Source organism: Ambystoma mexicanum, chromosome 13 (assembly GCF_040938575.1).
Source record: "Ambystoma mexicanum isolate Mex_15411 chromosome 13, UKY_AmexF1_1, whole genome shotgun sequence".
In the NCBI taxonomy this organism is placed as follows: Eukaryota; Metazoa; Chordata; class Amphibia; order Caudata; family Ambystomatidae; genus Ambystoma; species Ambystoma mexicanum.
The window spans coordinates 787,457,713-787,474,132 of record NC_090938.1 but is presented as its reverse complement, the minus strand read 5'-3'; the positions used below and the strand labels follow the sequence as shown (position 1 = coordinate 787,474,132).

The 16,420-nt window shown below is 49.8% G+C and overlaps 1 protein-coding gene across 1 annotated transcript in view; it reads left to right on the top strand.

Moving 5' to 3' along the window:
- DDAH2 (DDAH family member 2, ADMA-independent) overlaps window positions 1-16,420 on the top strand; it is a 114,230-nt gene that overhangs the window by 55,648 nt on the left and 42,162 nt on the right. The window contains exons 5-6 of the mRNA XM_069635160.1: window positions 5,329-5,448; window positions 7,091-7,234. Coding sequence (XP_069491261.1) covers window positions 5,329-5,448; window positions 7,091-7,234 — 264 coding nt within the window. The remainder of the gene's footprint in view (window positions 1-5,328; window positions 5,449-7,090; window positions 7,235-16,420) is intronic.

Sequence of the window (16,420 nt, the reverse complement as noted above, 5' to 3'; positions counted from 1 at the left end):
TACATCTTAACCGTAACGTCCCTTTAACAACTTTTTTATCAATTGAATACGCTTTCATAAGTGAAAAAGTTTCATAATGTTACATCACTGTATGTCATTAATAATTCCGCTTCTAACATATGAAACAACTAAAAACCTCCTTTAACAAACATATGTTTTGCAACGCATACTTATGTGAGTCATTATCAGCAGCGCATACCCCAATACGCAAATCAGGGAGACCTTTGCCCTTGCCGATGACCAGGCCCATTGTCCACGCACCAACTTGTAGCACTATTTGTTTTGTGCTCAAATTTGGACACCTTGAAAAAAATAAAACCCAAAACAGATTTGCAAAACCATGCTATCGGGTCCTTGCTGATGCTCCTCGCGCAGGTTTGTTGACATTGTGTACAGCACTTCAGGCTCTAGCCGCATGCAACATTTCTTCCCATGCAAACCTAGGGTTGGGCCATGCTGCATGCCCCAATAATCAAACTGGAGTGCACGATTATCAAGTAATTGCATGGCTCTTCATCTAGTACTTTAAACGGATTACCCTGCTGTTGGTAATGGGGTTCTTTTGTGAATGTGCCCTTTCTTCAAGTGTTGGGTTTGAAAAGGAGAGTGACCTCTGTTGACCTCAGCACTGGGTTATTCAATTAGTAACTTTTGTCGGGCGTGCCCACTGTATTTGTTTTCTTTTTTTATTTTATTTTTTATTTATTTATTTCTCTCAAATCTTTCCCATACTTTCCAGTCTGGGTGGCTGGGATGGGGGGGATGAAAGCACACGTTAAAAATTGTCTGCAAATGTTCTGCTGAATTAGGCGCACACATTTCAAGCATTATTGGCAATAATAGTTTTAGGTTTCCCTTTAGAACTGTTTACTCGCCTTAATGTGCTGCACTGCAATATTAACCCTGCCTGACCCCTACACAAATTGTCCTCTACAGGCACCTACTGGCTAACTCCACCTGGATCCCTCTGCTGTTTTTTTTGTACCTCCGCTATGCCCTAGTAACCACGTAAAATAACTCTGTAACATTACCCGCTACTAAAGGAGCCAGTACTGCCTGGCATGGCACAACATGTCCTCATTTCAGCTTAGTATACCACACTGCACAGATTACACACAGAATGAACTATGTTTTGCCATCTGTGCTTACTGACAAAGCTCAATATGAGCGCTCCTTATCTAAATACGGCGCCTTTGCCCTATCTATGCGCCTACATATCGTGCTTCTACTTATTTTATTCACCTAGATTGTGTAGATTGTGTGCCCCTGCATGATCTATGCACCCAGATCTTGTGCCCCGCCTGATCTATGCACCTAGATATCGTGCTTCTGCTTATTTTATGCACCTAGATATCGTGTCCCTCGCCTGGTCTATGCACCTAGATCTTGTGCCCCCACCTGATTTGTGCACATATATCTTGTGCCCCTGCCTGAGATCTTGTGCCCGTGCCTGTTCTATGCACCTAGATATTGTGCCCCTGCCTGTTTTTTTGCACCTAGATATCATGGTCTCCCTTACAGTTTGCCCACTCTAGCCTCCTATATGTATTACTAAGGGAGCCATACGTGCCCACCCCTCTCCACAGTTCTATGCCGTTTAGCTCCAGCGCTCCCCACTCCAACACTCAAGACCTGGCCCTGAACTCCCCAAATCAGATCACATCCTCCCTACCTCACCCCCCCCTCCATAATCCACACACTCAGAAACTTTACTCCGTAAGGTAGCCCCCTGGACACCCTAGCCCGCAGACTAACTATGCTGAGGTGTTGCACTGTGCCTCACTAATACCAAATGTGCCCTAGGCCAACACTGCATAGAAACCAACTGCTAGGCGTGGGCACTTCCAATACCTCCACCCCCTTGAAGCCTTAATCACACCCACATTCACCCATCAACCACAGGCTCCGTGCTACGCCGCCGACAACCAACATCGTTCGTCACCCATCTAAGCTTTCCTCCCACTCCACTCCAATGTTCCCTCATAAACGCGCCCTCGCTCCCAGCCCACGCTACAGAGATCCATGACTTGGTCACTAACCTTGACCTGGACTTCCTTGCTGTTACAGAATCATGGCTTTATGAAGCGGCAGGACCGGCTATCTCACTAGCCCTTCCACCAGGCTACAGCATACTCGGGCAGGGCAGACTACTAATTAAAGGAGGGTGGGAGGATAGAGCTCATAGTCGAGGAATCCTTGTCCCTCAGACAAATAATCCTTCCACTGGGAGCCAACTCTGACTTCATGACCGTTAAACTCCCCCTCTCCCCTAAATGCACTATTGCCATTCACATTGTCTACGACCACCAGGCCTGTTACTAGAATCTTCTAGGTGAGAAACTAAACCCCACCACTAAATCCATCCTACTGGGTGACCTAAACCTTGGCCTCAATGTCCCCAAAGACGAGCAAGTCGAGTCTCTTGCTAAGGCACTTCAGGACCTGGGATTCCTGCAACGAGTAACTAACCCCTCTCACTCTAAAGGACGCTTTCTAGACTGGGTGGCGGCCCACAATTGCACCGCCGACATCGGCTCCAACACCCCCTGCCAGTGGACTGGCCACCACCGGAGTCCCCTCTCCATGCCGACCTCCACCAAAGCCTCTGAACTCAACAATCCCTCACTACCAGCACTAGCTAAGAGGGCCCGTAAATTGACCGTAGACCTGCCCCTACCTCTTCTGGAGGTTCCAGCCTCAAGCCTCCTTTCTCCAATGACCCCCTGGTTCTGGCAGAATTGTAGAATTGCGCGCTCATAAAAGCAGTTGACCCCATGGATCCTCTAGAAAGAATGAAAGCAAAGGTGACGAAGCACTGCAACTCCTGGTACACAACAGAACGTCTTCAATGCGCACCCTCAAGCGCATCATGCTTACCAAGTCACAAACCAATCCAAAGGACTCCACTAAAGAAGATAACAAAACATTGCTACCCAATACAAAAAAAGCCATTATCCTAGCTAAATCCACCTCCTACAGCACGGGAATTACGAATGCCAAATCTGAATCCAAAGAAATGTTTGCCATATTCGGGGAGCTTGCCACCCCTGCCCCCAGCACCCAAGACAACGTGAAAGGTGAATCCTGGTGCTCAAGCATCCAAACAGCCACGCTCGATAAAATGGACCTCCTGCAGAGCAAGATTCGTTCCCACCTTAATGCCTCGCCCAGGTGTGACCTGACCACAAAAAACACCCACACCCAGGAGAGCGCACTCTTCTCCTTCAGAGACGTTTCAGAAACCGAAGTACTAGCCCTCCTTGAACACCTAAAACCTTCCAACTGCAAGGGTGATATCGGGACACCCTAGAACTATTCCTGACCGCATTCACAAATGCTTCATTCGCATCTGGCATTGTCCCACCATGCCTTTTAAAGAGGCGTGGGTACACCCCCTCTTGAGAAAACCATTGCTAGACCCTTCCTCACCCAACAATTACTGTCCCACCACCACTGTTCCTTTCTTGCTAAAAATTCTTGATAAATCTGCATAGACCCAAATACAGCAATTCCTTGAAACCAACAGCATCCTAGGAAAGAGGCCATCAGGTCTCTGCTCGGGCCACGTAACTGAAAATGCATTACTGGACCTAAAGAAAACTAGCTGAAATAATCGACTAAGGCAACCCAGTTCTTCTCCACCTTTTGGATCAATCTGCAGCTTTTGACCTGGTGGGCCATAAAACCTTATGCAGACATCTCACGTACTCGGCCCAATTCAGCCCGAAGCCACTACCTGGATCACCTCCTTCCTGGAAGGGAAAGTCATGAAGGTCTTCTCGGATCAGGACTGTGTGGCAGCCACCACCATTCACTGCCGAGTCCCACAGGGTTCCTGCACCTCACCCGCCCTGTACAATATATTTACCAAACCACTCTTCGACAAGCTGGACGCTCTCGGCATCGCATACACAAACTATGCCGATGACCTGCAGGACCTCCTCCCACCCTGGCTCATACGACGCAGAGACACTGCACAAGACGTATGCCGCCACCCAAGCCTGGATGGCAGCCAACGGGGCTCTGGTTGAATGGGGACAAAACCGAAATCCTCTTGGTCGGCCCCAAGGAAACTTGATCAACAATACAGTGCCTTCACCATAGACCACACACATCACTATCTCACCTTCAGTAAAGACTCCGGGAGTGTAGCTTGATTCTGCACACTCCGACGGGGCCATTGCCTCCTCGGCTTCATTCACAACGAAACTGATCAATGCAGTTCAACCCTGTCCGTCTACGCAGAACAGTAGGAAAGTCTGTTTGAGCCAAGTCGCACATTCCACAAGGCTGCAAGTTCCCCCTCCAGTTCTGAGCCACATCAGCAATGCATTGTGGGTATGCAAATTAGCCCCAATGCAAACCTTCTTCTCCAGGAAATAGGCTGGCTTAGAGGGCAGTGCTACTTTATACATAGCTCAATCAACCCAAGGCGGACATTTTGCAAGGCTGTCTGGGGCAACCCGAGGCTGTCGGGTTCTGATCCTAATAAGAGTGAAACGAGGTATGTGTTTGTCCCGATGGCCTTGAAATGTGTGTCTTGGGGTCAAAACTGGAGGGGAACTTAACTTCCAGCGATGGCTACTAGATGGTGTAGCGGAATGTGTGACTTGGCTCAAATGGACTTTACTTAAATATTCAATGATGGAAGAAGTGACGAATGGGGAAGGAGGATTAAAATATGCGAATGTGCGAGCTTACTGGAGGGAGCAGAAGAGGATGTGAGCAGCAAAAGCAATGGAATTGAGACCTGACGCAGGGCAGAGAAAGGACCCAATGAAAGCATTGAAGAGGAAGAGCAAAGAGTCCAAGCAGGAGAGTGAAGAGGAGAGGTAGGGAGGCACAAGGCCATTAAAAATGTCCAATGTTGATTGTCCTTGTGTTCACTTGTGTGGTCCCTGGTGACTGTTCCATTTACTCCCCTCCAAAACCTGGTCAGAATCTCCATCAAACTCACCCCATTGTACGAAGCTCGCTGCTTCCAATGAAATGTCTATTCTTATCTGTTGTACGTTCTGTTGCGATCAAAACGAGCATTGTTGTTCCCTCTACGTAAAGTACACCCTGGAGATCTTGGGAGGTTGGCGGAGGGTCGGGGGGGGGGAATATTCTAGTTTGGATGTGGGGTGCAGAGGAGGAGCAGTGGCAGTCTGGAGAGCATGCCTATCCTTGCAGACGTGGAGCGAGGACCAGGTTGGGAAAGGAACTGGCCTGGTTCTCGTTTAGCCGGGTTCGTCTACGCTTTGAAGCTTCCCAAGGTGGGAAACTGAGATGTATGCAGGCGACTCTCTGCTAACTGAAGGTCCTGTCTTTGGCTCCCTTTCACAGGACTTTGCCGTTTCCACGGTGCCACTCTCTGGCAACTGGCATCTGAAGGACTTCTGCAGCATGGCCGGGCCAGACACCATCCTCTTGGGCAGCAGCGACGTGGCCCGCAGAGCCTTGAAGGTACGAATCTTCTCTAGTCCTTCGCGCTGCCTTACCTTCTCACCTATGTTGCCTAATTGTCTTCTCTGCTCCCCCTCCACGCCCTTCTTGATGTAACTCTTCTCACCAAACCCCCACCCACTCTGCTGTGTCACTAGACCAACTTTGGAATTGTGGTTGTTTTGTGGCCACCAGGATCAAAAGCGTATGTGTCGCCACCACACACGCGTCCCTTTCAAAGGCTATCATGCCTCCACACCACTAGCCAATGGGTGCAAGGGTTAATAATTTGCTTTAATGACCCTCATTTAATCCCATTCAGAGTTCGGTTTGGGAATTAAGGCGAGGCGCCAGGCAGTGGCTTGTCATTGGCGGTGCTGTGGCCTGAAGTGCAGTTTTCCATTGGGTTTTCGCAGGAGGAAAAGCTGGCTGTTTTGTTTCTGCCCCGAGAGGCAATAATGCTGTTGTGGTGGGACCAAGCTTCGCTTGCATGTGATCTCACCACCCTGCCATTCTGTAATGACCGCTCTTTTAAACTGCTTGGAAGTAAGCTGTTGGGTTGGTTAGGGGGTGGGGGTTTACTGGTGTTACTCCCTCCTCAGTACCCTGGGGGGGTTGAACGGGAGGGGGGGACTGTGCCTAATGATCACTGGTGGATAAAGCGTCGAGAGGGAACCAGGCTTGAATGGTTCTGCTAGAGTGACCCAAACCTGCACCCTAGCTCTACCAACACGCATCCCTTTCAAAGCTAACTGCGTCCCTCCAGATGTGTCCCCATTCACGGCCCCTCCCTTCCTCCTGGAAGGCAGGGCCACCATCTGCAGTGGTCCGGGCCTCAACAGAAGTCCGGACCGGGCCAGACTAGAGCCGCAGAGGTGTAAATAAGAACCAGGACACGAGCCTTCCCAGTCTACAGCCCCAGACTGTCCAACCTCCTAGCCGCCAACATGCGACTTGCTCCCACCTCTGGCCAATCGGAAGAGATATTGGGCACTGCCCCTTCAAGGGAGACACTTCCACCGTTTGGGGTGCATAGCAACCAGATTCCCCCTAGAACACTTATCCTTCCTGTGGGTCCCCTTTCCATCCCACCCCCTGTATCCCACTAGCTGCTGTTAACTGCAGGACGGTTCTCTCCTGTAACCATCGAATGTTCTGCTCGATCCTGAATCCAGGGTCACACTCCCACCTAAAATAAAACTAAATGATCCCCACAACATAGCTGCCAAGTTACCCAGTTCCATGCATGACCCCCCCCCCCCCCCCCAGCTTGTCCTGCGTTATCCCAATGCATGCTGGAACTTGTAGTTCTGTATTTCTCACGGTTGGTATGCACCTGCAAGGCCCACCATGCAAGGGGGAGGGGGCTGGCGGGATGGGGTGGTGACTCAGTGGGGATAAATGACGGGCTCAAGGTGCCACACTTGGAACTGTGCTAGGCAGGGCCGGCCTTGGAGGCAGCAGTGCCCAGGGCGAAGTGCTACTGACGCCAATTCCTGGCGTGCGCTCCCTTGTGCTGACCGCTGGGTGTCGCTGTGCCCAGATCTGTGGCAACACCACAGCATTGTGCTCCTGCCTGTAGATGGCGCTCTTAAGATAGTGCGCTGCCTAGAAAGGTTACAAGGCGGTGCTTGACGTGCCATCTCCCCCTCTCCCTCCACAGACCATGGAGCAGCTGACGGACCATCACTACGAGACCCTGACTGTGCCCGACGACGCGGCCGCCAACTGCATCTATGCGCGGGTGGGCCAGAAGACCAGCGTCCTGGTGCACCGCAGCAGCGAGGAGTTCCCAGAGAGCGTGCAGGTGAGCAGCAGGCGGCAAAACACGGTGGGGGTGGGCACGTGTGAGGATGGTGAAACTTTACTACACCGCTGCGATGCCATTATTGCGAGAGAGGAGGGCTCCTGCAGAACTGCTGCGGGCAAATAGTTTCAAAATCTTTGAGTGCGTGCTCTGCATGGTTTTGCATCTCTTGCGCCCAACACCGTGGGCTGAGGTGCCAACGTACATTGGCTGGAGAAGGAAGCGGGTTCTCCAGTGGCGGCTGGTGCCTTTTCATTTCGAGGGGGTGTAAATATTGCCTACAAATCTGCCAGAGGGAAGGAGTGTACCAATGGCGCCTTCACCAACCAGAGGAGTGGGGGCAGGGGGGGGGGGGGTGGAGTGAAAAACTGGGTACAGAGCCAGACGGCTCTCAATTGCTTTTTTTGGGGGGGCAGCTCTTCAAAATATCCAATAGCTGCAAGTCACCAACATTGCACAGGAGCATTTCCCAATGCATTGTCATGATGCCTTTCCCCACAATATGTGCCAGTATAAAATTGTGTGCTTGCTGGCTGAACCAATATGACAGCATTCCCATATAAGAGCATACTCCTGTTTGCTTTGCGCAGAATGCCAGTAATTGAAAATCTGTCTGGCTGGCTCTGCCAACGTATGGTAGAGCCCCACATACGCACATACTCTGCCATGCCACAATAATACAAACCTGTCCAAACTGGCTGCACAATGTAGGCCAGTCTAGCCACGTAATAGAAATGATCATGCTTATTTTACCCTTGATGATGCCCAGTAAAATTAGTAAGAATGCTATGCCACAGTAAGAAATGGCTACACTGACTACAGCAAAATGCCAGTCTAGCCACGTAATAACTCATCCTTGCTTAAGCACGGATTTCCAGTAATCCATGCCATTATTGCTGTACCCCCCCTGCTATAATCTGCTCCTCTGCCCAGCACAAACACATGTGCACACACATTGGCACACCACATTCCCTTTCTCATTCATACATGCACCCAGCCACCCATACTTCATAAACGCACTCATTCACACGTGCATAATGCATCATAGCTCTTAACTGCTCTTACCTGTGGCCCCGACTCGGTCCAGCCGGTGCCTAGCACGAACTGGAACCAGAAAGCCAAAAGCGCTTCCAGGTTCCTGCACCTGCCGGACCACTCCATTGCCAGTTCCCCAAACCATCTGAATGTACGGAGAGGCACAGGAGCACCCCCCATATACATTCAGATGGGCAGTTCCTAAGCCTGCACCTTGCACGGTCCGTTGGACACGCGCGCTGGAGAACTAAACTGGAACCGGTACCGGAGCTCCCTTGCAGCGGCGGGATGGCATGGTGTCTCCACTGGGCTAGGATGGCGTTACTGGCGGGCGGCACCCCCTTGCTTATTATGGAGCCCCTGGGATCGCTCTGTGCATTGAGAAAGTTGGGGGGGTGCGGTGGGGGGGGGGGGGGGGGTCGAGGCAGCAAAAAGGAAAACCTAGCAATGCCATTTGAAATGTCTAGGACTCTTGGGGGACTATGTGGGTGGGGTGGGCAATAAACCTGGACCAAACTAGTGATTGCTGGCGGTAGTGCTGTATTGCATCCTCGATTCTCTGGTTTCCTTTGCGCCAAAACAGCCTACATGAACACACCAGCCCTCCTCCACACCCCTGATTTATTGTATTACGTTGTGAAAAGGCCGTGCCACGGCGTGTCTCTGGTGGATAGCTCAGGGGCAACGCACTCTCCTTGGAAACAAGACGATGCACAGCAACACAGGTTCGATCCCCGGGTCTGCGCATAGAAAGCTCGGGTTTTAAGCGCGTTCTAAATAACCAATTACACCATTCTTCCACCCAGGGACGGCCTTAAGGGCAGCAGCGCCCTGGGCGAATTGGCTCCCACCGCGCCCCCCTGGTTAACAGAGGGGCCACTTTATTTATTTATTTATTTTTTTTAAACCTCCTCGCTTTGGCGAGGAGGTTAAATGGGGCGCGTCAGCAGCCCATTGCCATTGAGTGAGCCCGCCGCCGCGGGTTCATTCAATGACAATGAGGCGCCTGCCATGCCTTCTGCCACCACGCCAGCTGGGGGAGCCCTTGAAAGACTCCCCGGAGCTGGCGTGGTGGGGGGCTAATGGTGCCTTTTCTTGTGAAAAGTGCCCGCGGCGGAGGGGCGCATTTAAATGCACCCCCCCCCCCTGCCGCAGGCATATTTTACAGTAAAAGGCCACCTGCTGCGCCTTCTCCCACAACGCCAGCTCGGGGGAGCCCTTGAAAGACTCCGAGCTGGCGTAGCGGGGGCAAAAGGCCTCCTGGGGGGCGTGGCGCCCTGGGCGGTCGCCCGGCTCGCCTCCCCCCCACCCCCCAAGGCCGGCTCTGCTTCCACCCACTTCATGCCATTTAAGTAGCGCTAGGAAGTAGTAGACGTATCCGAGGTGAGCTTTACAATCCCCCCCCCCCCCCCGGGAACTGCCGCCTCTGGTGTGCGATGGCCTCGCAGTGGCCTTCTGTCTCACCCCCCACACCCCATCGGTGGCCTCTCAGGCCAGCCCCAGGGGCACACTTGACATCCCAGGGCACTGGCTGGCAGAGCCTCGTGACCTGTGCCCTGGCCTCGTGCCCGCCCCTGCGTCATTCTCCCCAAGCAGAGCGCGTGACTTGTGCAGGGCGATCATATGCGGGGGTGTGGGGACCCTCTTTGCGCTCCTGGGGGCTCTTGCCGCCCCCGCTCTATACAGGAGGGTGCTGTGTCGTGGGCGGGCAGCAGCCCCCAGCGATAGGGTTGGTGCCCCCCAAAAAGCGTTTTTTTTTTTGTTGTTGTTGGTTAAACTTCCTTGCACAAATGAAAGGCCAGCCTTTTATCCGTGATTAAAGTCTTCAGTCTCCCTAATTTAGTATTGGCCAATGTTTGCACGATGAGAACAGGGGACGCGGGGCTGCATTGTGTAGGTGCTCATCCAGTCCTAGTTTTTTTTTTCTTTGCGTTCTGGGACTTGTAGTCCAACTTTTTATAACGGTAAAGTGCCACTACAAGTCCCAGCATGCAAAGAAAAAAAACAGGACTGGATAAGCACCTGCAAATGGGAATGGATGACGTTGGGCATTATGTGTTTTGTCTGTTGGCAAACTGTCAACGTGCACTCCTGTGCGGCCATAGAACAAACGGGGTATGCAGAAAGTGGCCCCCAGGGAGCCTGGTCACTTCCGGTGATGGGAACACTTCTGCAGGTAAGGGGATCGCCGCGAGGCCTCGCAAATCCTGGAACTGGCCCCGCCGATGTTTGTGCCTGGAGCGGTGTAGTTGGGGTGTCTGCTCAGGCGCCTAGAAGGTGGTTACCTTGGAGCGCAGCAGCGATGGGGGGGGGGTTCGCTATATATTCTGAACTCTTGTCTTCTATATAAATACATCATTTTGATAAATTAAAAACAAAAAAATTAAACGGTGAAGAGGTGATCTGTGTTATCGTGTGTTCAAATGGTAACAACCCCTTTGCCCACCCGGATGAGACTGGGAGGATTGGCGAGCGCCACACTCGGACAGAGTTCTGAATGTTAGCATGTTAAACTTCATGTAACCCACTAACAAAAAAAACTCAGCGTTTCTGCAGACTTATCTCACACAACCATCTCTCACAATAAGCCGCACGCACTTCACAGCACCGCAACAACACATAAGCCGGTACAACACACACGAGGACTGACATCGATCCGAAGCTCAGCACCCGGTGTATACCGAGGTGACGCTGCCAACAGAACACCACTCCTCACTATCCTACTCCCTCTTCACCTTACTAACCTATCCCACCATCTCGTTTGCAGATCCGCCAGAGCGCCTGGGGACCAACTCCGTTGGTGACGGTGTGCGGTACAAATACCTTTAACATTTAACTGCAAACCCTGTACGCCTTGCCCCAACCCGGACATCTCCCCACCCCGCAACACTAGCGATCAGAGACCATGCCCCACAAATCATTTCCGGGGAGGGCAACCTGCATCTTCCCGACTCCACTGGAATCCCCCCACCCACCTCAAAGGACGGTGCTCCTGGCGTCTAATTTCGCACACTGTGGGTTTATGTTGGTTCGGTCTATGGTCGCGGCGTCCTCTCCTCTGTAAAGCGCAGGCGTGTGCACTCGCGCAATACATGGAGCTCTGCTGCCACCAAACGTTCAGACATGAGAACTGCAACACCTCTTTGGCATGTCCCTAGCGTAACCCATGTAGGCCGCTTTGGTACATACACTACTGAACCTGTCGGAATCCTTTTTTCTGCTTTTATCCGGTTCGTGGGTAAAATACGTGTTTGTTAATTATTGGCCATGTAAACTTCGGGAGCAGCAGCACCCCCAGAAGGCAAAAGCTGAACTCTGGTTCACACACACATGAGCCGCTTCCTTGCGCCATTCATGCTTTGGCAAACTGGAGGCACATGAACCCTGCGCGGGCCCAAGGGTCACTCTCTTCCTTGACAAGATTGACCTGCAGGAGAAACGAGTCCCTTTCACCCACCCCGCCCCCACTGAGCCATAGTGCTAGTTCAGAGATTCATGGTCAATGGGGGGGGGGAGGGTGAGGGGGTGTAAGAACTCAAAGACCACCCACGCAGCATTGTCCCTCGAATTCCATCGTCCTGTATCATAGCAACAATGAAGGTTTCACACGGGTCTCCGGATGGACTATAGGAAGTCGCGTTCATGTGTCAAACATTCTCTGTAAGCAGGTGATCATGTCGCACATTAAATTACAGCTGCTATACGACTGCTGCACTATGAAGAGTATCAAATGAGAAACCGGAAAAATGAATGGCTAATGCCTTTTGGCTCATACAGTGTATTTGGCTAACATTTTGCAAACCCAATTGTGCCTCAATGTCCCCTCTCCCCCCGCCCCCCAACTGGAAATGTTCAGAAAGATTAATTCATTAAGAAAACCCCCAAAAAATGCAGTTTCGGCCTACTCCCCATTCATTTTCCCATAGAAAGAAAAAGAGCACAGTGAAAACCCCTGGACAGAATTGGACCAGGTGCGAAACAAATTTGGCACGAGGCATTGACTTGCTTTCTGGGGTTTTGTGTGCAGTAGTTTAACTACTTGGCAGAGAAGGGGGTTGCCCCCTTGCTCCCAAAATTATATGATATGGCATTTATAATGCACCTATGCACAAGTGTTTTAAGGCGCGATGAAGCCAGGGAGGAGAACAAAGGGAAGACAGACAACGATCCTTCTAGGTCAGGTGTCATTCAGATCTCGCAAGTGCATGAGAAGGGGGAAGGGAGGAGAAGTGCGGGGGGAGAGGACAGTGCAGTACAAGGGGTAGGAGGAAAACAAAATAAACAAGAAGTAAAGTACAGCCAGCAGGTGGCAAGTGCAAGGGTAAGTGCAGACATCAGGTGTCAAGTGCTGCTAAAGGGACTGCAGGGATACAGGAAACCGTTCCCATATAGTGATATCTCTCACAAGGCATAAAATAAACTGTGTTGCATAGCAATTTGCTATGCAATTCTGTAGGTTTGCTTATTAAATTGACACTTGTGTAGCACAGCTAGCTATTTAAATTATCCTGTACAATGAAAGCACACATCAGCCTGCATTCCTCGCTTGCCCTCAGGGCTTTTGTCACCCTTTCGTCTCTGTTCACTGCAAGATCAAAGGAGCTAACCATCTGCTCCACTCTTAAATATGCCAAAGGCCTGCGTGGGAGTGCTAGGCAAGAAAAGTTATTTCTTTCTAAATCTACCTGCCTCTACTCTCCGCCCTCTGCAACTAATCCAGAACAGGACTGCAAGACTTGTCCTTGGCCTCGAGCCCTGGGATCATACTAGGCTGCAAGGATTAATTTCAAAACCCTCTGCATTGTCCACAAGGCTTTCTGGGGCCTGGGTCCAAAATAGCTTCAGCTATCCCTCCGCAAATACCTCCCCTCTCGAGCTCTTCGCTCCTCTACCTCCAGCTCCCTCAGGGTCAGTCGTTTTTCAAAGAAAGAAGCTGGGGGTGGATCTCGGTCTTCAGCTGGGGCCTCTCTCTGGAACACCCTCCCCGCCTCCCTGAAACTTGAGGAGAACCATCTCCGGCTCCGGAACCACCTCAAGACCTTTCTCTTTGCTTCTGCCTTCGCTCCCCCTCTCCCCGGCTGATCTGTTCTCTCTTGGCACCGTGCACCTGGCCACCTTCTGTCCTCCGGGCCCAGGTTCCTGCTCACCCTGCCACCCTCCCGCACTGCCTCCGGGCCACCCCTTGCACTAGGGTCTGTATCTGTACCCATACAGCCCCCCCTCTGCCTTCCTTGTCCTTCTCTGACCTACCCTGTCTGCTTCCCTAAACCCAGCACTTGCCACTTGCTGGCTGCACTACCACTTTTGTTTGCTTTAGTTATTTATTAGTATTTATTTCTGCTCTCCGTTTGCTGTGCACTTTCCACTTCTCCTCCCTTCCTTGCGCTTCCGCGTTCTCAATGTCGCTGGGCCTAGTAAGATCGTTGTTTTGTTCTCCCTTGTTTACCCTCCCTTGTTTGGTCGCGCTCTGAAACACGTGTATGAGCGCGATAGAAATAAAATATCAATATCAAAAATAATTGCGAACCAGAAGTAATCTGGATGTATTAAGCAAACGATATCCTGTTTCCACAGACCAGTATGTATTTCTTTTTTTCCTTTTTAAAAGACAGTTCTGCAATTCCATTCCTACAAATTAAGATCCATAATTCTTAATTGCAGAATTGCTTAAGTAAAACATGGCACTGCCTCCAGATGTGGCACAGAGTGTTAAAAGCAATACATATCACTCTCGTGTGTGCAGGGCTGGACTGCTGTGCTTGAATTTACCTGGCTCAGGGTTGAGGTTCTTTAGTGGCCCTGCCCTCCCCCAATGGGTATTGAACGCTGTATTGAAAACAGTTTATCAATGACGGGCAAGGGCCATCTTGTCCACCTGAAGCTGATATTTACCCTGCCTGTCGCAACACCATACTATGTATTTTTAGTCCCCAGCTATGGCTTTCCCTTAACATTGTAAACGTTTTCGTTCATGAAACTTGTGAACTTCTCCTTACACAGAAAATGAGGGAGCAACCATACAGTCTATGGGACAGTGCCCTGTGCATCACCGGCTGCACCCAGCGTTTTATCATATTTATTTATTTGTTTTGTATCATTCATGTCACTAACCTGTACATTTTACAGACACTCGTCTCCCTAATCCTACGTCAGCGATACCAAACCCTGCTGTATTGTTGCTCATTTTATGCCTTGGGTAGAATTAACATCTGGTGACATTTTATATCGGTACAAAACTGCAAATCAAATGTTTGTTTGCTAGCTAATCAAGAACATTTTAATTAGCACATTTTGCTAATCAAGTTTTGGAAAATAATTTGTCTTGCTCCCATGATGCTTTGCAGCAAAGTGGCTGACAGGATTTTCAGAAATGGAAAAAGTAGCAATTTTTCTCTCATTCTATTGGTAATAACTTAACTTTTGACTTGCTGGATGGATTTGGATGACATTTTCAAAACAGTTTTTCAAGGCCCCCGTCTCCTTCCTCCAACTGCAAATTTTGGAACAATATTTTATACAAATGAAAGTTATTAAAGCAAAACCCCTGTTGCCAGCACATACATTTTTCCATAGTGTGCAGATTTTGAACAGCCGTAGCGCGGAAACCGCTGGGCAGATTTGGGCCAAATGAGAAACAACTTGGGTAGAAAGTGTTAAGTAATGTCTCGACTGGTTTGGGGTAAATCCATCCAGTAGCTTTCAAAATATTTGACCGAGAAGGGAGTGCCCTCTGCGTTTTAAATCTTTATCAGCCTTGGTGGTTTTCACAGCAGTGGCTGAGCGAGACTAATAGCTTGTGACTTGCTGGATGGATTTGGAGGACATTTTCTAAACCAAGGGATTGTAAAAGCCCCCTCCCACCCCCCCCCCCACTGGAAGCTTGCAGAACAATTTGTCAAAATGTTTTATTAAGAATGGTGTGAATAGCGCCTGTGGCCACCTCAAGGGTCCAAAAGTAACATACAACTGTGTCCACTAGCCATGTCCAAAGGCTATGGCTAGGGGCCTGTTAAAAAAATATGGTATCAAAAAAACTTGGAATTCGGAAGATGTGGGAAATCGTGACCTTTTTTATAAGAGAAGGGATTCATAATGACCTTCAAAATGGCTTCATGGGGGACATCAACGGGAGCCTGCCAAGTTAAGCTGGTCATGACTTCTCAGATCTGCTGAATTTCAAATGTTTTGTGGCGTTAAATCTGGTCAACTTACTGATTTTTTTTGATTATTTTATTTTTGGGTTTTTTTCAGTGAATTTCAAGGGTTTCGTAATAACATAGTTTTAGATGCAGAATGTTTTGTGGTGGGTTTAAAAAGGCTTCGAAAAAAAAAAATCACCTGAAATGTGTATGTAGAACAGTCCATTTGAGCCAAGTCACACGTTCCACAGCGCCACCTAGTGTCCGTCCCTGGATGTTCACCTCCAGTTCTCAGCCACATCCTCCTAATAAGGGTGACGCCAGGTATGCAGCTGTCCTGACAGCCATCCAAAATGTCTGCCTTGGGTTGATTATTGTATGTATAAAGTAGCACTGCCCTCTTAAGACCAAGGCAATCTCCTGGAGAGAAAGGTTGGAATTTGGGCTAATTTGCATACCAACAATGCCTTGCTGATGTGGCTCAGAACTGGAGGTGAACTTCCAGTGAAGGCTGCTAGGGGACGCTGTGGAATGTGTGACTCTCCTCAAATGGACGATTCTACCTATCTATATTTTTTAATGCTGGCATCACTTTGCTTTCTGATACTTGTAGCCCTTCTTCCAAGTGTGGGGGCGGATCGGAGACGAATCTGAAGCCGTACACTCCTTTTTTAAATTTTTTTTTATTTTTTATTTTTTTTGTTTTTTTTCATTTTCCCTTCGCATAAGCATTTATATATTTTTCATATTTGTGTATGTAATGTGTAGGTTTCCAGTCCTTAGGATATCATCCAGCATTCTCATTTGTATCAACTGGAGCTGAGAAGATATGTACACTCTCAGGCAAACTGGGCTTGATTCCCAGTCTTACCTCTTCGGTGAAGTGTGTGATCTTGCGCAAATCATCTTATCTCACTGTACTGTATCCAGCAAAATTAGAGCTATAAGTGTTAGTTTTGTGTTGTGGAGATGGAGAGGCAGTAACGGGACGCCAGATGTGGGGGCAGTAGGG